We start from the raw sequence: 22678 nt of genomic DNA on the forward strand, positions 1-22678 counted from the left end.
AATCAACACAAGGAGTGGTATTCTAGTTTTCTGAACAGAGGGAGAATTAGATTTCAGTAGGACTTCTCCTGTCCTCTTTGCCCTTGATTTATTTCCTTGCAGAAATTGACTTGTGGTCTTATTTTCACATTTATTTATCAAGAACACAAAAAATGATTTTACAAAGAAGAATAGGTCATTCCAGCACAGCATGACCTATCAACACCTGTTCACCTACTTTAGCCAAAAAAGTCAAAACAAGATTTAAAGGCCCTTCAGGCACTGGTCCCAAATACACTAATAAGTAATCTTATGTAATCTATTAATGCCCCCAACAAGTCCACATAAAACAGAAATAGATAGATAGATAGATAGATAGATAGATAGATAGATAGATAGATAGATAGATAGATAGATAGATAGATAGATAGATAGATAGATAGATAGATAGATAGATAGATAGATAGATAGATAGAGAGTATAAGCAACAGTAGAAAAAGCAACAGCAAAATGCATTTAAACTTCTGGAACTTATTTTAGTTTATACTCTGGTGACTACTTGATGTAATCTACCTACCTCCTAATTTCATGTTTGTGGCTTAATGACCCATTACCATATGAGACTATTAAAATAACGTTGGGTTTGGCTTTTCAGACGGCTTTCTGATTAGGGTTATTGTTTCACCATAATCACAACAACTTGTTTTTTCTGAACAAGAACGGAACTGAGGGTGATATCCACCCCATAGAGGTAGAAAAACAACCTGTCTTAGCTGTTCTAGCATTAACATCTGATGTACCCATTACAGACACCAAAGTCTTATGAGAACAGTTGCACCCACCCTCTAATGATGCATCCCAGGTATACATAGGTCTTACTGAAATACTGGGAAATCTAGTCTCATTATATACAGTAGTGCAGTGACAGAAGTCATTGGGTTGATTATGAAGCACAGAAGAATCCAGACCAGGGCTGCTCTGCCTCATCAGATTCTGACTAATGGCCAGCATGTGGGATACGTAGTACGTGGGATACGTGCCAGGACAGGGAGCGTGGGATTTGCTGAAGAATGTCAAATGGCTGAGCCAGGGAAGGGGCCCAGAAGAAGTTTGATAACATAGCACAACAAACATTTTGAAAGGAAGACGACCTTGGGGATTTTAAATTATTATTATACTATTGTCCACTTTCTGTTTATTATAGAGTTGTGAGGCAATGACACCAATCCTGGCAGTTTTAATATCAAGAAAGGACCCAATCCTCTAGACTGGATACTGTATTAAATCTTTTACAGAGAAGAAACACAAATCTTTGAAATATGAAAGACAGCCTGGAGAAAGCCCAGATCAGTACAGGGAGAATATGTAAACTTCAAACAGACAGTGAATGGGCCTGGATTTCAGTTTTAGGTCCCAGAAGCTGTGAGAGTACAGCAGTAGTCATTTCCACAGTCCTATTGTCAATATTATTAAATTTAAATATTAATATTTGCTAGATGAACACCACAAGCCAAAACTTCAGAAATGTTTATTCAAATCTATCAGTTATCCCATCTTGCACCCTGCCTCCCTGAATAATTTGGGGTGCGCCTAGCATCCTGAAATTGGTATAAGTTGCTTTTTATTTGCTCTAACATGGATCATAAGAATATGTCTGCAATATTATTACTTTTTGCCAATGTACTTGCAGGCTGACAGTCAGTAATTTTCCTGCCTTGGTGTAAACAGATCAGAGTCTGAAACATGGTGCAGTGGCCCAATATTTCCTTTGGTGTTTTTCATGCAGCTGAATATGTAGCTTATAGGAGCTCTTCTAGATTTGTTCATTGTTTCTTAGTCTATACACATGTGATCTCTAGGTCATTGTCCTGTCTTCCTAGTTTATTCTAGATCTGCCCACTTCCATATACCCCAGCACTCCCACAAGTCTCCGCCCCAGATGTACTTCAGCTTACTGGAAGGGCACTAGGACCTTACAGCCTGCAGCTATGTCAAAGAGGGCTGTGTCCCTCCAGCTGACATCACACTGCTTACAAATAGCCAGTACCTCAAGTGGCAGCCCTCATTCCCCTTGCACTTCACTAGTTGCAAGAATTCCCTATCCACCATTCACCACAATGAGCCACACTTTTTCTTCCAACCAGAGGGTCTCCTCTTATAGACGGACCTTTGGAGGGGGAGCTTCTCCACAAGTTTCTAGAGCTTCCTACTCTGGCCGAGGCTCCTCCAACACCTTGGCCTCCTCATCTAGGATCTATCAAGTAAGCAAGAGCTCTCCCAGCTTCTCCACTATCCGGTCCACTCGAATGGCCCCAGTACGAGCCTATGCTGGGGAGACCCTGGATTTTAGTCTAGCTGATGCCATGAATCAGGAGTTTCTTCAAACCCGCACAAATGAAAAGGCTGAGCTACAGCACCTGAATGACCGCTTTGTCAGCTACATAGAGAAGGTGCGCTTCCTGGAACAGCAGAATCAAACTCTGGTTGTGGAGATTGAGAAGCTTCGAGGTCGTGAGCCCACTCGTGTGTCTGAGCTATATGAAGAGGAAATGCGGGAACTCCGCAGGCAAGTGGATATTGTCACCAACCAAAAGGCACGGGTCGAGGTTGAGAGAGACAATCTGGCTGATGACTTACAGAAGCTGAAACAGAGGTAAGAAGAAATAGAATATAACACATAACACTGGACATTCCTGTGGTTTGGGGTATAACCATGTTTCCTGATGAGAGTTATACTTCTGTGAACATTAACAGGGGACAGGGGAAAAACATCTTGATGTCTATTTAAAAAGGAGTTAATGGCATATTGTTTCTGTGTAGAGGGGCGAGCCATATCTTTCTCCTGACTTGCCAACTGGCCAGCGCCAGCCAGTTAAACACATGTGACATCTAAAATCCCTGTGAATGACTGACAGGTGATTGTGGACACTTTTAAACAGTTTCAGAGGTCAACACTCTAAGTACAGTAAGTCACAAGTGTGTAATTGCAAAAGAAAAAGCTGCAGCTGTTCGTGATCTGCCCTTCTGTCAGACCCCTGCACCCTCCAACATAAAATGAACGCTGCCACTATGTGGCCTACAAAATTAGCCCAACCTTTGTCATTCTAGTTAAGCGTCAGCACAAGGAATATTAAGCTAATTTAAATTTATTACAATTCTTGACAGAACTGTGCTGAAGAAAATTTTAATTTTATGAAGTCTTTCAAATTTTTGAGTTTTTGTAGCCCAAAGGTGTGAGATACCAGGGCCTAACTGCTGGTTTGATACATACAGTACAGCAAAATCTGTAAAAATTACTTATAAGTAAATATAGAATTCTATTCACTTACATGAACTTTTTAGATACAAATATAGAAATCTGTATGGTTTAATTAGACATATATAGCAATTTAACTGGAAGAGGTCATTAGAGGTCATCGACACCAATGTCAATTCATCTGCAATGGACAATGGATGGAGTAAGACAAAAACTGATATACTGTACATACTCGTGGATAAGTTCTCCCGCGGATAAGTCGGGACGTGATTTTACTGTATAATTTCTGGTATTTTATAATATTGGTCATATAAGTCGAATACGGAAAACTCACGCGATTGGTCCAAGAGATTAGGATTTGCTAATGCCCACCTGAGAGAGTAACCACAGAGCACACTGCCTTTATTTTCTACAACAACAACATTTATTTATATAGCACATTTCCATGCAAAAAGTAGCTCAAAGTGCTTTACATAATGAAGAAAAGAAAAATAAAAGACAAAATAAGAAATTAAAATAAGACTACATTAATTAACATAGAAAAGGAGTAAGTTCCGATGGTCAGGGTGGACAGGAAAAAAAAAACTCCAGACGGCTGGAGAGAAAAAAAAAAATCTGCGAGGGTTCCAGGCCACGGAACTGCCCAGTCCCCTCTGGGCATTCTACCTAACATAAATGAAATAGTCCTCTTTGTAGTCAGGATTCTCACGGAGTCACTTGATGTTGATGGTCATACAACATCTATGTGGGTGCGGCAATGCACTGTATCACTATGTGCTCCTAACCTCCCTCTCTCTCTCTCTATTGTGCCTATGAGACCACATGGTAATACCCGGACTATTCCGAAGCAACGTTTGAACTGATTTGCGTTTTTTGTATCTCACACCCTCATACACCTATATTGTAAGAGCATCCCTTATCTACGATGGAGTGTTGGATCAGAAGAAAATATGAATCTGGTTTTAAATTAAACGTCATTGAAGTAGCAAAAGAAATTGGTAACTGCGCTGCTGCAATAAAATTCGCTGCGTCTAAGAAACTAATGTAAGATTGGAAGAGGCAAGAAGATGTAAAAAAAATTAAAATAAAATTAAGTGTCGCATTTTTGAATGGGCATATAAGTCGGGGTCTGATTTTATGACTGATTTTTCAGGTTTCAAGACCCGACTTATACGTGAGTATATACGGTACCTATTTATCTATAAAGACTGGTTAGAGACACACACAGAAATTTAATGTCAGGACTCTAACTATTCAGGTGCAACTCCTTTGTATCTATCAGTCTGTGTGTGTTTTAGAATTGTATACAAAAAAACTATCTGTTAGTGACAGTCAGAGTGATATATTTCAATGGCTTTCTCTGACATGTTGCATGTTAGTCTGACATGCAAGTGATAACGTTGCTGTACTCCAGGGATCACAAACTCTAGTCCTGGAGGGCTGCAGTGGCTACAGGTTTTCATTCTAACTTCTCTTAATTAGTGACCTGTTTTTTTGTGCTAATTCTTTTGAATTCATTTTAATTGACTTGTTTTTTTAAGATTTGTTACTTGAAATTTCTTCAGTGTTTCTCTAAATTGCTTTACTTCTTTCCTTAAACAGAAAATAAATGTGATGTGAGTGATCCAACAGAAGACCAATTAAGTCAGGTCCTCAAACTCCAACCAATTTCACTCTAACCAGTTGCTTAATTAGGTGCTGAGTCTTTTTGTTAATTGAACCCATTGTTTAATTCCATGGCTTGTTGCTGCTCTCATTGTGCAACAGCATACATTTTCAAAACTGTTGATATTTTTCTTTACTTTTCTAAAAGCACTGTTAAAATGATTTGGGGATCTGAGCAAATCTACATTCCTGAGACCTCCACCCTTTTTATTTTCGGTTTATTTTTGGTTAATTTTGTATCTCATTACTGTCTGACTGCTAATTAAAGAAAAAGAAAAAATTATTGGGTCTGAGTCTTCAAGAGCAAGTCAATTTAAAACTAGTTCAAAAGAAGTTACCAGTAATTAGCAACAAAAACAGGTCACTAATTAAGAAAAGGGTTAGAATGAAAACTTGCAGTCACTATGGCCCTCCAGGAATGGAGTTTGAGATCCCTGCTGTACTTTGTACACGTTTAAAGCTATCATTAATTTGTTACGCCAATAGCACATTATCACAATACTTTAAATACTGACATTATTTGCTACCAACCAGTTTTACCCTACTTGTGCCTTATCAGTGTAGCCTTGTGTCAGAAGTATACATGCAGAAAGCCAGATAACAGGTGTCACTTTTTAGAGCCTATATATAGAGAGTTTTCTGCTGGTTTAAGAAAATACTTTTTAGTTTAGGCTCTAATCATTTATTGTAGATTTTATTTTAGTTACTGGCCCCTAAACTTTCAGCTGCATTAAGGCCTAACATTAAACTTAACAATCTAGTGCAGGCCAGTCTTAAACACTGTATATATAAAGATAAATTTTGAATATCCAGACTTTCACATGTTCGATGATGATGATGTTGAACTGCTGAAAAAGATGGAACCATTCCTGCAAACCTTGAGACTCAACGAATAGGCAAGTCCATTATTAGCACATCTGGATGGATGGATAGCTCATCAGTATGACGACGTAATCTGTCACTAGCATTACCTCAATTATGAACGTCCGCTTGCCTGTGATTACAGCAACAGCAACATCTATTTTTATAGCACATTTTCATACAAAGGATGTAGCTCAGAGTGCTCATAACGTTACATGCAAAGAAAAACAAATTAAATTTAGATAAGAATAATAATGAACAAATAGTAAACAAAATATAAATAAATAACACACACATAAGAAAAATATATATTTAAGAGAAGTGGAGTCCTTAAATATAGAATTGCTTTTTTAGGTTTCTAAATGACAGTCCGATGATAAGGTCAGATGGCCAGGGAGACAAAAACAAAAAACTCCAATTTAATTGAGAAAAAAAAAACAAAATAAAATCACAACTCAAATATACAATTTTAAAATTAACAACTGGGTGCTTTGAGGGGGAGGGGGGGTGTTCTTTTCCACGTTGCTCTATGAAAATGCCCTTTCAACAATTTGTTTTTTGCTGAATTCAAATACAAAAATTGATCACAAAAAAGAAGCATTTGGTAGTCATCATTCCAACAAAATGTCTTTTATAATGCCACATTTCTAAAGTGAGGAATGTGCTTTACAAGTACAAGCTAAGCTAAGGTACAGTTGTTTTATACATGTACACAGTAAACACACACACATACATTTTCAACACTGGCAGACTAATTTACTCAACTGGAGACTGAACTGTTAGTATTAAAAAGTCCTAAGTAATGGGCCACATATTGTGCTCAATTGAAGCACATAGCCTTTTGCAGCGGAAACAGAGCTATTTGGACATCTCAAGTACATGGCAAATTTGGACAAAGCCAAAAAGTTCAGGAATAAATAGCTACTAAGTTTGAGACTGACTATCCAATCCCCAGCAACACTGATCATGCTGGATGCATTTAAAGACACAAGTCAGTAGGTTGTAAAATGTCACTTGAGCTATGGTTTTTGGCATTTCTTGTCTACCAAAATAAAAACATGAACATACAGTAGCATGAGTATCCAAAGACTACGCTTGATAAACTCAGCTTGTCAGGGATTTGATTTGATGCATGAGGAGGGTGGTCTGAGTTGATCTGGTTTGTGTGTGTGTCTACTTTCATTATGTACAAGTGACCCTTTGCTATGTCGAAGTCTGTGAACAAGTGTCCTAGAAGCTGTACTGGACATAAATAGATTAAAATGTATTTAACAATAGTCTGTACACCACTTGCTGCATTTACCAAGCTCCACCTCAGGCAGGTGTGAAAATATTTGCTGAGAAACCTATACCGATTCATCTAGAATCAGACAAGTTAGGCGCGCAAGAACAGACAAACTGTATTGGGCTAATATCTTAAATTGGCTGAACACGCCTCCGTCTGTCACCTCTAACAGCTACTTTTGAAACAGGTGAAAAGAAGGAAAACTAAAAGAATCCCTCCTGAGTGCAACAATAAACAACAGATTACAGGAAAACCTGGAGTCTTTATTTTCTAGTCTTATCAGAAGGTGTTCTGGAATAAGTCAATGTCTAACAGTTCCATAAACTGCTGCTGAGAAAGCCTGTGGCTTCAAATCAAAAAACAGATGGATGGACTTTTAGGACTATATTCTAATAAGGCATTTAAAAAGGCAGGGAGCTGCCAAGCACAATCCCAAGAGAGTGAGGCAAACTTTGTCAGGACTACCAGAACAGCTGTTAGTGCTGCAGTAGTGAAGAACTGATGAATAACAGTGGGACAGTCTTGGAATTAATACCAGGACACATACAAACTGAGTGGAAGATACTGCACTGAAATTGATGCTCAGAAAGAGTGCGACATCAAGAGATGAGTGTTTAGACAGGCTCACGGCTTCCATGAAGGCAGCCCTCTGGAAAGTGGGAACAGAAAATCACAATGGATATTAGGTCTGAGTAATAGAAGGTGCATTAACAAATTGACATGAAACAAGTGTGGGCAGATGGATCAGATTCACTTGAGAATGACACCAGGGAGCATTGCCACAATTAGAGCAAAGCACAGTAGTAAAACTATTCCATTACAATTCATTCAGTTACTTGAGGACTATGAGGGTGGGGAATTTGTAGAAATTACAGGAAATGTATTCAAGCCAAAAATAGAAACCACTTCTTCAACAGAAAGGTCACAAGAATCTGGAACAACCTACCCCGAGATTAATTAGAGACTCTGACAAACCTCAGAGTCTGGATGAGATATTAGAATACTTTGGATTTTACCTTGCTGGTCTCCTCTGGTTTGTATGTTGACCAAAGCTCTAATGAACATATCAAACTAGGGTCACCTTTAAAAGAAGATTAAAGTGAATCCACAACGCCCTTCATTTTTAATATTTCTGGCTCTGTGAAGAACTTGCTGACAATGATCATATTTGCTCTTGAGGCATCAAAAGAGGCAAACATAGTGAATGATTGCAACTAATCTTTAAAAACGGTCAGCTGCGGCCTAAATTGTGCACTACCTGCAAATGCCAGCGATTTTGGTAACAGTGACTATTTAAGCATACATCTCACTCTCAGCCTAAGCCGTTAACAATCCAGCAGTTGAGGTGCAGCCATAATAGGAATATTTGGCAAATAGTAGGCTCTACTAAAGTGGCTATTAGTGTGTCAGTAATAAGGCTGATAATTCACTTCCTGCCATTCATTCATCATGCTACGCCCACTTTGTTGTCTAATTTGCCTTTGCTCCCACTGTAAGTAAACTATCAATCAATCAATCAATCAATCAACCAACATTTATTTATATAGCACATATTCATACCAAAAAATGTAGCTCAAAGTGCTTTACAAAATGAATAGAAAAATAGAAGACACAATAAAAAATAAACATAAGTCAACATTAATTAACATAGAATAAGTAAGGTCCAATGGCCAGGGTGGACAGAAAAAACAAAAAAAAACTCCAAAAGCTAAAGTTCTGTACTTGTAAAGCACCTTGGTCTGGCATTCAGTGTAGAAAAATGATATATTCATTAAAGTTTCTTGTTTGTAAAATACAAAATCAAAATCAGGGACACAAGGAGTTTGAGCTACTGCACAAGCACTGAACATAAAGAAGAAACTAATTCTGGAAAGACATGACAATCTGTCGCAGAACCATCTCTCACACACCTACAGGACTAATTTGGACATGCTAGTTAACCTAACCTGTACATCTTTGGGATATAACGGGGAAACTAGCTTTCCTATAATAAATATCCACACAGTCACAGGGAGAACATGCAAACAGAAAAATAAACTGGGTGTAGGATTTGGATCCATGAAACAGTAATGCTAACCACCACATGCATTGTAAGCTTGTAAAATCTAATTTAAACCAGGAGATTGTCTGATGAAAATGATAGGATGCCACAACACTGAAGATAGAATTGAACTACTCCTTTATGACTGGGAGGATTACATACTGGAAAGAAGGGGTAATGAAATGAGGCAGCATTGCCTTCAAGACACACTGAGTGTCACTTTCTGTAAGAAGCACAAGCTTGAGGCTTCTTTCCTCAATTGAGCACTGCTACTGAAAACAGAATATGGTCCTGTATAGTAAGTTTTTACTGTGAAAGGTTACACCTGTACCTAGAAAATGCTATATACATGCTTCCAGTTACACAGGAGCTCATTTGGGGATATAAATGTTTGGCCAGGTAACTGTAATGCCTTTAAAAGTACATTGAGAAATGTGAACCTGGAATCCTGGACTCTGCTCAACATCATCTCTGTCTAGGAGGGTGTCAACACTCCATTGTTACAGCTGTCACAGACATATCGGAAGTTAAGGCCACTTCCTTATAAGGAATAAAGAAGATGGCCTGTTGCTGCTTTCTGTCTTGTGTGCTGATCTCACTGCTCCTGCGACAGGCAGACTTTCTAAGAACTTCTATAAAAGGAAGCGGGAAGCCACAGGATGCCTGATAAAAGCACACATCTCAGTCTGTGCAGCTCATCAAGTGCCAAAACTGTCTCATCCAAAAAAGTGTTCCAAATTTCCAATTTGATGGGCAGAGTGGCGCAGACCTTCTCACCATGGAGTACAGAATAGAAATTCAAAAGACATAGAAAAGAATTATTAACTTTCACTCAGAGGGGTATGGAGAGCAGAAATATAGGCCTTATCACTGTGGGATGCAGAGAAAAAATAAGGGTCCTCACCCTGGTATACTAAAAAAATGCAGTGGCTCCTAATTCATTTTCCAATTTTGGCATGTGCATTGAAAGATGACCCCCATAGGCCTGGTGTGCATTCGGGATTTCAAGTATTTACATGTGGAAAGCACCTACATGTAGTGGAACCAATTTCCATTGTACCCTCTCCTGCCTTGAAATATATCAGCCTGCTAGAACATACTGTATGTCAAATGGAAGATAAAGAAGTAAGAAAAAGGTTAAGTAGTGATGCTCAATTTAGCTTGAAAAAGAATTGTTACTTTTTTTAAATAAATCCATGATTATTACATTCTCAAACCTGATTAATCCAATTCAGGGGTTATTTACCTACTCCAGCTCCAAAAACCAGTGCTGGGCAGAACCCCAGTTTACTGCCGGGCAATCAGAATCACCTTTAGGATGTGGGAGCAAAACATTGCAGCACGCAGAAAAAAAGCCCATAGAAACACAAGGAGAATGTGTGAAATCCACAGGGACAAATAACCAAGGGCGGGATTCAAACCTAGAACACTGGATTTCTGAGGTAGCAACACTAAGTTCTACACCACCATGCCACCTAAATTCAATCTGCTGACCAATAGTCAATTAAGGTGTGGAGGCTATTCACTTTCAGAGATGTATTACAGAGGAAAGTAACAGGACAGTGCTCAGTCTGTTTCTTTGTCACAATGTCTAAAACTAGAATTCTTTCCTTTTGTCACTAGGAGTTTTTCTAAATTTAGAAATTATCCTGAATGGTTTGGTAGATTGACAATGTTAAATTGGCCCTGGGGGATTGTAGTGTCTGTGTGTGAGTGTGTTGCCCTTTGATAGACTGGTGACATGTCCAGGGATTGTTCCTGCCTTAAGCCCTATGCTTACTGGGATAAGCATTGGCCAGTCTCCTGTCCTGAAAAGTCCTGCAATCCTTTAATATCACCTGTCATGTATGATTCGACGTTTTGAGACTCATTTGAAATACACAGCATGCACACAACATTTGCCTATCAGTTGCTAACAGCCAGTTATCAAACACATTACTATGAGTTGCTGGTTAAAAACACATTCACACTTGGAAACCCTGAGCAGAAGCCTTAATAAAATGAAAAATAATGTTCACAACTGTTTTCTCTTTTAAGGCTACAAGAAGAAATTCACCAAAAGGAAGATGCTGAGAACAACCTAGCAGCATTTAGAGCGGTGAGTTCTTGACTTACCTCATCAAGTGGGGCTTTGGGGTTAGGGTTGTGGATAGACTTGAATTTTTCAACCTGTAGAAGGCCAACAAAGTCCTCATTTATTGCTATGATAGCTGAAGGTAATTTAAGGCACTCTTCAAATATATCTTTCAGATGACCCAATTGGGCTGCATTTCCTGGAACAGATTCCTTTTGAGCTCAGATTTCTTTGTGACCAAGTCTGAATGAGTTCCATTTCCTATGACACAATTTATATTGGCTCACATTTCTGCTTTTAACTTTTTGTGGGTGCAGTTTTCTGGACCAAAGACCTGCCTCAGTTTGAGACTCTAAGACAAACACAGACTGGAGTTTGTTTCCTGCATTCCAAATGTTCAGGAAGGAGGGAGGTGCTAATGAAGCCATTACATAATACTGACATTTCAACTACCAAAAAACATTCATCCACACATTTTCAGAATGCATTTTTAGCCTTTACAGGGTTGAAGTGAGCTGAAGCCATCCCTAGCTTCATGGAGCACAAGGCAGGAACCAAACACAGACAGGAAGCCAGTCCACTAATGCACACACTTACATTCAGACTCACCAGTTATCATTATATTCAAGTCTTTTGAATCTGGGCATAAATTGGAGCTTTGACAAAATGCCCATTGAACACAGGAAAAGCAGGCAAACTGTACACAGATGGATCCCTTAAGCTGTGTGATAACATTGCTGTTCATTACAACACCGTGCTCACCACAGAGGAATATAAAAACAGAGGACTGTGATGAGAATAAAACTTTACTCCAGACCTTTTTTCTGTAATATGTAAATTATGATGCCAAGGTTCTCTGAGTTTAGATTTATTTTTTAAACTATTTGGTTCCTGTGTTCTATGGTTGATTCTTGCCTTAGTTGTAATGCAATCAGAATATGCCTTGGACTGCCATGATCCTGAATTGGATAAAGCAAATTTTACATTATATTACTTTGGTCTGATTTTTGGAAATAATTTCTACCTGTAGTTTGCTTCATGTGATAGAGTCAGGAGTTCACATTTCTCTTAGAGGGCATGGCAGAATGTGTAGGGTTGCTTCCTTACAACTTTAAGACTTTCATTTGAGTCACCACTGAGATGCCCTCCATCTCTAGTCTGCATGTTCTCCCTGTGTTGCTGTGGCTCTTCAATTGAGTGGCAATTCTAAACTGTCCCACTGTGACTGTGAGAGTGTGAGTGGGTGTGCTCTGTGAAGGAATGATCTCCCCATGCTGGGTTCATTCCTGCCTTGCACCAATTGCTGCCTGAACCAGCATTTGGCAACCTAGTAATGAATAAATCAGTTTCAGAATAATGGCATTCTTTTTTTTTTTTTTTAAAACATACTGCGTTTGTAGTAAACATTATTACAGTGTCTTTTACAGTTATGGATTTATAGCCCAATTTTAAACAAATGCACAACAGACAGGACAAGTAAGTTACTAATGGTCACAAAGTGAGTAAGGGATGGAAACTGAAACTGGTACTGTTAAAATTCAATACATTAGCCATTAGATTGTAAAAGATGGATAGATGAATTCGCGCAAAATGAACGAGATCTAGCTCATCTGAACTGATATTAGTGTAAAGATATCCTGCTGGGTTAATCTAAATTTAATAGCACGTTATATAGTTTTGAGCTGAGCAGTCTAGGCAATCGCTTACAGTATATAAAAGTGTTCATAAAGCCTTTAACGGTGTTTTCTGATTGACAGGATGTGGACGCCGCCACATTGGCCCGTATTGACCTGGAGAGGCGGATCGAGTCCCTTCAGGAGGAGATTGCCTTCTTGAAGAAGATCCACGAAGAGGTGGGTATGTGGCTGAGTCAGCGTCAGGACCGGGAAACCTTCGCGCACTGTTTTTAAAGGAGACGACAGGCCGATTCTATCAATATGGCCCTTAGTAGTTACATGAGTTTGCCTTTGACTTGTTACAGGAGGAGATTCGTCTTGCTCCACTCCAATTCAAAGCTGCCGTTTTGATTACTTTGTTGTTGTAAGCCACTATCGAGACAATCTGAAACAAAACGAAGCATATTTCTAAACTTTGACAACGGATAATACAACGCTTTATTTTACAGCTTATTGCTAATTTTGGATCATTAACTGCCCTTCCACCTACACTAGGCATCCGGAGCATGCGGGGCTGAGAAGGGTACAGGTGAGGGAGGCGTGGTGGACTGCGACAGGAAAGACATTATCTCGGTCTAATCTGTTCAGTGCTTTCCTATTATAAGCAGCAGCTTTAAAGGAGGTATCATTTGTACAGGTAGAAACGTAACGACGAAGCTATGGTTACTTACCTACAGTACGTGTGAGGCAGGAAAGCAGCGATTGCGAGTGTTTGTTTGTTTTATTTTATGTGTGTTTACTTGACGCCTTTCCAGGCAAAGCACGTTTTCTTCCACCGTCTTTCATGTTCGTCCACGTGTAGTTTTAATTGCCCTTCGACTGCTGTCCCGTTAAGTTTTAATTTCATTTTGGCACACGAACGTACTGCATGCCATATAACCAACGCAAGTGTTTAAAAATGGCGCCAAAACGCTTTTCTACGTTATGAGCGTCGCCTACGTGACGTCACTATGACTTATCTAAGTCGTACCCATCGGTGTTGGGTTCAACGTTCATGTCTCTATTGCCCAGTAGCAACGAGAAACACGTTTCATTTCCTTTATTCCACAAACCGTCTGTGCAATTTAACGACTATTCTGGTGTCACCTTCGTACAAGCGACGTTCATCTTACCTAAAGACGCCTTGACGTGGCTAGGGTGATGTCGGGACCGCTTATTCGTTTCAATTCATGTTGTTACACGGATCACAAGACAAGTCGAAGCATAGATATGGGCACTATACGTTAACGTAGCAGGGGGGCAAAGTCTTTTATCAGCAGAACTGTAAAGACAAATATTGTAACAACCCGAAGGTAAGGAAGACTGCTGACGAGACACCAGTAATTGCTTTATTATTTGTTATGATGTGGATGTTAAACTACAGCCTTGATCTCCCGTTGAATGGCCACGGAAGACGACACCGCCAGGGATGAAAAGGGCTTTGAGCGTCATGTGCAGTCCAGCATAGTCTCTTGGGTGGGGGTTTTAGGGGTTCGGGGTCTGCCAGGTAGCTGTCTTGGTCCCTTTTTATGTCACTCATCGGTCACAGCATTACCCCCTTCCTCAGCTGCTGAACAGATCTCACATGTGTGGTTTCCTGGGAGGTCCGACGTCACACTGCCCGATACCTCATAAGCTTTCGTCCTGGAGGGTAAAACAAAATCTTTGGACCGGGTTGGCGGCCGTGTGTGTCGCTTTGGCTTCTGCAGAAATGGTGCTTATAGGATGCGCCGGGTCGTTATAGTATGTACTTTCTGTAAAACCGTTTTATAATGCACTGTCGTGAGTTTGCCTGTTATTGTGATTCTTATTTTCAGTTTTTAGTAACGTGACACGGCCATGTACTGTATTTCCATAACTTGTGCATCATGTAACTAAACTACAAATAACACATTCCTTACAGTTCTGGCTTATAATGGGAAAAGCACAAGTGTGTATATCAGCTTCAGACATCCAGTGGTAGTGAAAACCAAGGTAGCCACGAAATCATGTGTGTTTGTTAAAAACGGATTATCTTGGTCCCCCAGATCCTGGTGTTAAAGCAACAGTGGTACTTTTGAGTGGATTACTGGCCATTGCCATACCTGAACGGAGGGTCTAACTGTGACTAGAAGCATTAGTCATATTCATCCACTTTGTTTTATATACCATGCAGGAAATCCGGGAGCTGCAGGCTCAGCTTCAGGTGACCCATGTCCAGGTTGAGATGGACACATCCAAACCAGATTTAACTGCAGCTCTCCGGGACATTCGTGCCCAGTATGAGAACATCGCCGCCAAGAACATCCAGGAGGCAGAAGAGTGGTACAAATCAAAGGTATTGGAGTGTTTGTAATAAAGATCCTCTCCCAGTGTCACATGACCGTACAGAGACTTCAGGACACATGTCACTAACCTGGATATTATTCTTACCTCAGGTGACAGACCTTACACAAGCAGCCTCTAAAAACAATGATGCTCTGCGCCAGGCCAAGCAAGAGATGATGGAGTACCGTCACCAGATTCAGTCATACACCTGTGAGATCGATGCCCTGAAGGGCACTGTAAGTCATGTCAATTTTTAAATCGATCAGGCATTGTTTTGGACAGCAATTTTCATAACAACAGTAAATAGCTTACAAAGCAATTTATACTACAAGGTGAACACAATGTAATCGGACACATACAGTATAATGATATAAAAGTAGCCTAATTCCAGGTAGAGCACCCATGAGAGTTTGAGGGTGCAATTGGGACTTCTCTACAGTGTGTTTATCAGGCTTTGTAGCACCTATGTGCACCCTGTGTGTCTGACTGCTTCCTCCTGAAGGGTGGTCTGAAAATGTATCTAATTATCAATTCCCTCAATGCACAGTTGTAATTTTTTATGACAATCATATGTTATTAAGCTTTTTTTTCCTATTCTAATGTATCCAAAATATTTTATTTTATTGACAACTAGACCTGCCCTAGAACAAGTGAATTAAGTTATTGAAAATGCACAGAGGTAAGCTTTAGTTGGGCTTGGGACTGCCTAACTGAAAAAACAGGCAAGCAAACATTGTTGGTGTCTCTAGTAAAATGGAGTGATAGTCTTCCATAAATACCATTTGTTCCTGTCTATACTTGAAGGCTTCAGAAAGGCTGATGTCGGGTAGCTTTCAGTTCTTTGATCTCCAGGATGTTCTGTATGTACACAGTGGTCAACAAAGCAGGTCAAGAAATAAAGATAGCATGGATGTCTGCAGAGTCCTGGGGGCTGGGAGCAGGACTTGAATCATCATGTTCATAGGGTCCATGTTTTACAATGAAATTATTACTTGCATGTTCTAATCAATATACATGTTGCCACTGTCCTGCACCAGTAAAAGTACCTTATTTTATACTGAGCCTGTTGCAATATAGTAGCTCTCATGCCAGTTCAGGCCTAGCATTTCCTAAAAGATATGATAAAAGGAGATCTGGAATGTTTTTGTTACCCCTAAATATGTTGTCTACTTTCTTTGACAGAATGATTCCTTGATGCGTCAGATGAGAGACCTTGAGGAACGCTTTGGTGCTGAGGCAGGTGGTTACCAGGACACCATTAGTCGTCTGGAGGCAGAGATTGCCAACATGAAAGATGAAATGGCCCGTCACCTGCGTGAATACCAGGACCTCCTCAATGTGAAGATGGCACTAGATGTGGAGATCGCCACCTACAGGAAACTGCTAGAAGGAGAGGAGAACAGGTTAGAATTACAGTCTAGAGAAGTCATCCCAGAAAAAAAAAATGCTACAACTCCATTTCTGTTTCATATAATGCCTTTAATGTTTTTACTGGTTAGACTTTATTTTATATAATGCCTCTCCTGTTTCTGTAGACATCATTTAATGTAGTCTTTCTTTTCTGTGTTTTTATATGTGAATGACAATAAGCTATAGTTTTATAGCAAATTTCATGCCATGTGAAAGAATTTGATATGAGCTGTACAATATGGATTAAACATTTACATGACTTGTCTCAGCTTGGCTGGTGGTGCAACTTGAACTTGTGGCTTGGGGGTTTAAGGTGCATTTTGTTAGTTTTCACACTGCTTTGCATAAAGGCAGAGGTTTTCATGAATGTTTGTCTTTTTGTTTCTTCCAGGATTACTGTTCCTGTGCAGCCATTCGCCAGCCTGACTTTCAGAGGTCAGTTATACCATCAGAAGAGTGCCTCCTTGAATGTTAGGGCTCTTCATGTGTAATTGGTAACTTTGATGAGATGCTGGGTGTGGTCTCAATTCCATGCAATGCTTAATGTGATGCTCACAGTAGCTTTTGCTTTTTACTGAAACCATTCTCTTGGTTGGAGACTGCCTGGTAGATTTTGCTTAACTTTAGCACCATTATTAAGGGCTGTACTCTAGACCATGTACATTAAAAATGGCCCATCATCCTTTTTTTGATCCCATATGGACCAAGCCAATAAGACCTAAACCTAACACCTTTTTCCTGCACAAAACATTACTTCAGACCTTGCAAATGTTGTTGTTTTTCAATAGTCTGAAATGGGTAATTATTTATTAGTAGCCCCTATTGCTTTTTCATTTTAATTGATCACATTGATGTAGAAAATAGTATCACAAAATGAGGCCAGAGTAGTACTGTAGTATTCTGTACCACAAGACAAGAAAAACAAAACATAACTTGGTGGATTTCATATTGAAAATTAATATTTTAGTCAAGTACTAAATGTACATCCTGGAGATAAGCAGTCTGATTAAGTTTAGTTGTAAGTCACATTAGGCTTTGATTAAGAGACAGGTTGTAACAGCTGTGGCCACCCAAGGTCAATAATAGGAAAGTTTAAGCATGGGTTAAAATGTTAGACATTCATTTGAAAATTCAAAAATACTGTTGCTAGATTTTCAAGACTTAGGCAGGGCCTTATGCCAGGCGATTGTTTTCCTAAAATGTCGGATAGTGAAATATTAACCATCCCCTGTCTCCAGCCCCTGGCTGTCCTTAAGAGCACACACAGTCCTGCCACAATCCATCTCCTAGGGTGACCCCTGCCTTGAGTTTTTTAGTATTGCACTTCTTCACCAGAAAAGAGCACATAGTTGATTGTATTCATCCAGCTTTTATTAAAATTGAGATCACTAATGCAGTTTGGTGTGGCAGCAGTCTCTTCACAGTGAGCCACTTGTAGGGGGTCTATCCTCTGGAATTTTATATCAAGTTATGCTACATCAGATTGTGCACGGTCACCATTTAACTGGGCTCACTTTTTGAGTTTGAAGTCGGCACATAAAGTGAAAAAGACAATTTACCAATAATGGTGTGATGAAGAGTCTGTTTAAATATCCCTGTTACTCAAAATGCATTTTCCCATAAAGTCTTCATCACAGAATCAAATTGGTTAAATTATTTAAAAACAAAACTTAATGAGTAACTCCTTGTTCATTTCTATGGGGTAGCAAGTCCTGGCTGGTTATCTCCATTGACCACATGTATCCTGGAAATTCAAACCAAGGCAACAACATAGGGTATGGTCAGTGAAAAATTAACAAAACCTAAGGCTAGGATACTTTGTCTAACATGCTGGGTGATACATCGTGTCTAGTGTGCTTCAGACTCCACAGCTGCTGGAGGGGCTTTAAATACTTGTGCTAGAGTGAACTTTCTATTCACTTTTTCTCTCCTATTCAACATTAAACACAGGCCAGAACTTGAGAATCATTCTGGCATTTGAAAGGCATCATTATTGGGTAGCAGTAGTTTTTGCTCAATTCTACTGTTGTAAATTCTGCATGCTGACCTTGTGTCACTTTACTTTCTGTATATGAATAGAGACCAGTCCTGAGCAGCATCAACGTGCATCTGAGGTCCACACCAAGAAGACAGTCCTCATCAAGACCATCGAGACCCGCGATGGGGAGGTCAGTGAGTGTTCAAGTAGAAATATCCCAGTACTGTCCTCATTTTGGTGACCACTGCATTTTTTCAAGTATACTTCTGCTAATCTATAAGAGAGCCCTTCATATAAATTAGTTTTTGCAGACTTGGTTAAATTTGATCATTTTCTCACCTATCAGAGCAGATGTATCATAATCATTGTTATACTGAAACTTATTATTTTTTATTTTTACTGAATTGGCCTTTACTGCCACCTGCTGGAGCAACTACGTTATTGTATGACCCTTGCCCACACAATGTTTTACTGGCCAACAAATCTGTTGAATTATTGTATCCCTATATTGAAGAAATAGTATTTTAACTTTTTTTTCAAATTAGGCATGTAAAGAGTAATACACATACATTCAGAGAGAAGTAATTTTAGATTTCATTTAATTTATTTGCTCTATTCATTTCTTTATGTTTTGAACCTGATTTCAGTGGGGAGTCATTTCAGGAACCAAGTCTGGATGCAACAACCAGAACATTATAGAGCACACTCAGCCACACTCCTTGCAACTGGGCTTATAAACTCAACATGCACATCTCTGGGATGTGCACTCGGTAATTAGGCTGGGAATCTGACCCAGCACCCTGGTGTTTTTTAACCAGAAGTAGAGACCACTGTCTCACGCAAAAATCTATTTATTGATTAAAAGCAGTAGTCTGACAGATATGATTTCGACAGTACAATGGTGCATTGGTTATCAGGACTGCCTCAAAGTTCTAGGGACTGTTTCTGTGGCAGTTGCACATTCTCTCCGTATTTGAGTAAGTTCTCCTCCCACATCCCAGAGATGTGTGTGCTAAGTTATTTGTTGATTCTAATTTAGCTTGCCATAAATTATACTCCTCTTGAACAGATTGGCATTAAGTCAAGCTGCCTGAATTGCAACAGCTGCTTCCAAATATTACTTTTGGGAATTAAGAGATGTTTTTGGAAAGTGATAATAATTCATTTATAAGAAGCAATTAAAAATAAAGCAAGTTCCAAAAATATTTAGGCACATGCTAGGTGGGATATGCTGCAGCAGACCTCTGCGACCCTGTTTAGGACTAAGCATGTTAGAAAACGACCAACTGATTTGGGGACTTTTGGAAGTTGGTGCATTTTTTTTATTTTTATTTATTTAATTAATCAAAAACACTTTTTTATTAAACATTTTTTAAATTCTGAGTTAATTTAAACAATAAGTGATATACAGTATAATTTAATTGCATGTATTAGCAGATTACATAAAAAAATTAACAGAATCTGTGGTGGGCTGGCACCTGCCTGGGGTTTGTTTCCTGCCTTGCGCCCATTGTTGGCTGGGATTGGCTCCAGCAGACCGTGTAGTTAGGATATAGAGGGTTGGATAATGGATGGAATTAACAGAATTTTTATGGTATTGTGTGTTAAAAGTTGATCCCAATTATGCTTGTCGTAGCAGAAAGAGCTTTCATAGACATCAATTTGCAACTCAAATGATGTAAAAACTGCTTTGATTGATGTCCTGTTGTTAGTTGTGCAGGGTCTATGGCTAACTGTAGTTCATATTTATTAAATATACAATTTTTTAAACAAATACTCGATGGACAGTTAAAATCTATGTCTCCGCCATTTCAATAACCCATACTGTGGATTTAGTTTGCTGTCAGAAGTGCCTATTGATGGTGAGTTTGAGAAATGTGAACAGTTTGTACAGCATGATCTATTTTAAACATCTTAATGAAAACTGAACTTTCTTGACAAATTTTCTTGAAGGATAAGTCCATTAAATTTCAACAGATCGGTCAGCTTGGAGCCAAGTTGTTTAATGCAGAAAGACACAGATGACAATGACAATAGGTACTTTCATGTTTTATGCGAAGACCCGTATAATAAAGTATCATCTAAAAATACATTATTATCTTACCTCATCTACAGGTAGCTCTTGCCTTGCAACCAATTCTACATACTGTAGACTCTGGTACCCTTTATATATTGGAGCATGTGGGCTTAGAAAATGAACACATGAAAAATTAAAATTCATTAAAACATGATCTGCAGAAGCAATAATCAAAAAATGTGTGGGTCGCCAAGACTGGCTTAACTGCTTGTAAACACTGAATATTGGAAATTGAAAGTTTTTTGTGTCCAAGATGCTATCTTGAGATTTTATTTTAATCAAGTGGCGTCCAACCTCAAAATCTGGAGCTTCTTCCCATCAGAGACCCATTAGATCTTCACAAGGTGTGATGTCTCCATTCCAATAGCTCCTTTATTAAAGTTTAAGGCTTCACTAGGAGACTGAATTTGATAATCAGATTAAGGGTTTTTTTTTCACTATTGGTAGTGGGGTCATAGAAGGCCTCAGTCCAGTGTTTTGTGCACGGTGGGGCACCTTCTCTTATTAATTTCATTTCTTCCTTCTTTTTCTATCACTTCTTTCACTTCTCTTTCCATTCCCTCCTCTTTAACCTGCCGTGGGCTTCTTTCACCACACTTTTCTTTTATTACACCTCCTTATGTTTCTCACCACCCCCGCTGCCTTTTGTTCTTTGATGCTCTGCCCTGTTTTATATTCAGCTCCCACCCTTTGTGTTTTTTTATATGAAGCATTAACTCCAAATCATTTTTGTCCTTTTTTCTTTTACTTGTAGGCTCTATGAACTTAGTTTGTCTCCAGTTATTTCTTACTCCCGTCTGGCTTATTCAGCACATATTCCAATTCTCTGCCTTCTTTTACTGCTCTTTTTGACTGTAACTATAGTCTGCTTCCTTACCCCTGCTCATGTTCTCAAATTGCCTCATTATCATATTTCTTTTTTTTAGTTACTCTCCTGATTGTTACTCTAACCATCCATTTTTTGTTTCTATTTCTCCCTTATATACTAAATGAATTTTTTGTATTTGTTTCAAAGCAGGATGTGCTTTAATTGAGCCTGAGGCTACTGGCCAGCGTAAGTGAGATAGTGCAATCCTGCACTTTATTTGCTGCTTATTTTGGATGAGTGCTGACAAGTGAGGCTGGGTTGGCCTCAGCACTGCCTACTGACTTGGGCTGACTTGGTCACATCAACACTGCTTATAGGCTGTAGGGCCTTTGCAAGTTCACATAACCTCATTCTTGCGCCCTACACTTGGTTTTGTTCTTATACCGCTCACTGCAGCCTGCAGAACTGTGCACATCACTTAATTGCTGGTTGTGAGTTTAGATTTCAGTTGCACTAAACTCTTTATGAAAAGTTTCTGCAGTTCACTAGCAATGACCACATTTTTTTTTATTTATTTATTTATAGGACACCCACCTGCTAGCTTTGAACTGATGCATGAAATGTGTTTCTTCTTTCAGGTTGTGAGTGAGTCCACTCAGCACCAACAAGATGCAGTTTAAGTCAAATGTGGTGAAACAAAGACATAGAGCACTGAACAAAGTAAAGTCCTCACACGCACACGCAACATGCATAAAGACAGAAATGGAAACATGGAAGAGGAATGTATAAGATAATGGCCAAAACCGCTGGAGAGAAGGGGGCTGGTTAGTGGAAGTGTACCATGGATCACAAGAAGGAGATCTGTAGCATTCTTTTTATGCAACCAATAATGAGCAATAAACCTATTCTTCACAGATGTAATGTGTTTTTATGTGTTTCAATGAGACAAACTCATCTAATTGCTTTGGTGCTTGGGTTCTGACTGTGCCACCATTATCATGGCTGCTGGGACAGTTGCAAACAAACTGCTGTCTTGCCTGCTGAGAATAATGCAACAATGTCATGTAAACGCGGGCATTCTGAAGGAGATTTTAAACACTAGTTTTTCCAAAGAGTGAGTCTATTGCTATATCATTGTAGACTCTTAACCCTTTCAGGGAAAGCACTTAATTTATTCATGATATATGCACAACTGTCAAGGCTCTGTATCTTTTCATTCACCTGTTTTCATGATCATGAATCCATTTATTAAAGGAGCAAACTGTAGAAGTCACAGTTAGCC

At 39.2% G+C, this 22678-nt stretch overlaps 1 protein-coding gene across 3 annotated transcripts; it reads left to right on the forward strand.

Moving 5' to 3' along the window:
• The first annotated feature begins 2031 nt into the window (after window positions 1–2031).
• Window positions 2032–22312, forward strand: LOC120531277 (desmin-like). Of its 3 annotated transcripts, none has more exons than XM_039756537.1 (10): window positions 2032–2632; window positions 11125–11185; window positions 12919–13014; window positions 14972–15133; window positions 15234–15359; window positions 16306–16526; window positions 16925–16968; window positions 18613–18701; window positions 21604–21642; window positions 22035–22312. In XM_039756537.1, the coding sequence occupies exons 1-9, from the start codon at window positions 2097–2099 to the stop codon at window positions 21616–21618; spliced, it is 1350 nt and encodes a 449-aa protein (XP_039612471.1). In that variant the 5' UTR covers window positions 2032–2096; the 3' UTR covers window positions 21619–21642; window positions 22035–22312. The 3 variants fall into 3 exon arrangements, with proteins under 3 accessions (XP_039612471.1, XP_039612472.1, XP_039612470.1); XM_039756538.1 differs by having other exon boundaries at window positions 21607–21642; XM_039756536.1 differs by lacking the exon at window positions 21604–21642.
• The last annotated feature ends 366 nt before the right edge of the window (window positions 22313–22678 follow it).

This window comes from Polypterus senegalus, chromosome 6, assembly GCF_016835505.1.
Source record: "Polypterus senegalus isolate Bchr_013 chromosome 6, ASM1683550v1, whole genome shotgun sequence".
Classification (NCBI taxonomy): Eukaryota; Metazoa; Chordata; class Cladistia; order Polypteriformes; family Polypteridae; genus Polypterus; species Polypterus senegalus.

Coding starts and splice junctions, on each gene's coding strand:
- LOC120531277 (XM_039756536.1), top strand. CDS start 2,097: ATGAGCCACACTTTTTCTTCCAACCAGAGGGTCTCCTCTTATAGACGG. Junction 13,015..14,971: donor TGAAGAAGATCCACGAAGAG/GTGGGTATGTGG, acceptor TATACCATGCAG/GAAATCCGGGAGCTGCAGGC. Junction 18,702..22,034: donor TCGAGACCCGCGATGGGGAG/GTCAGTGAGTGT, acceptor TTCTTCTTTCAG/GTTGTGAGTGAGTCCACTCA.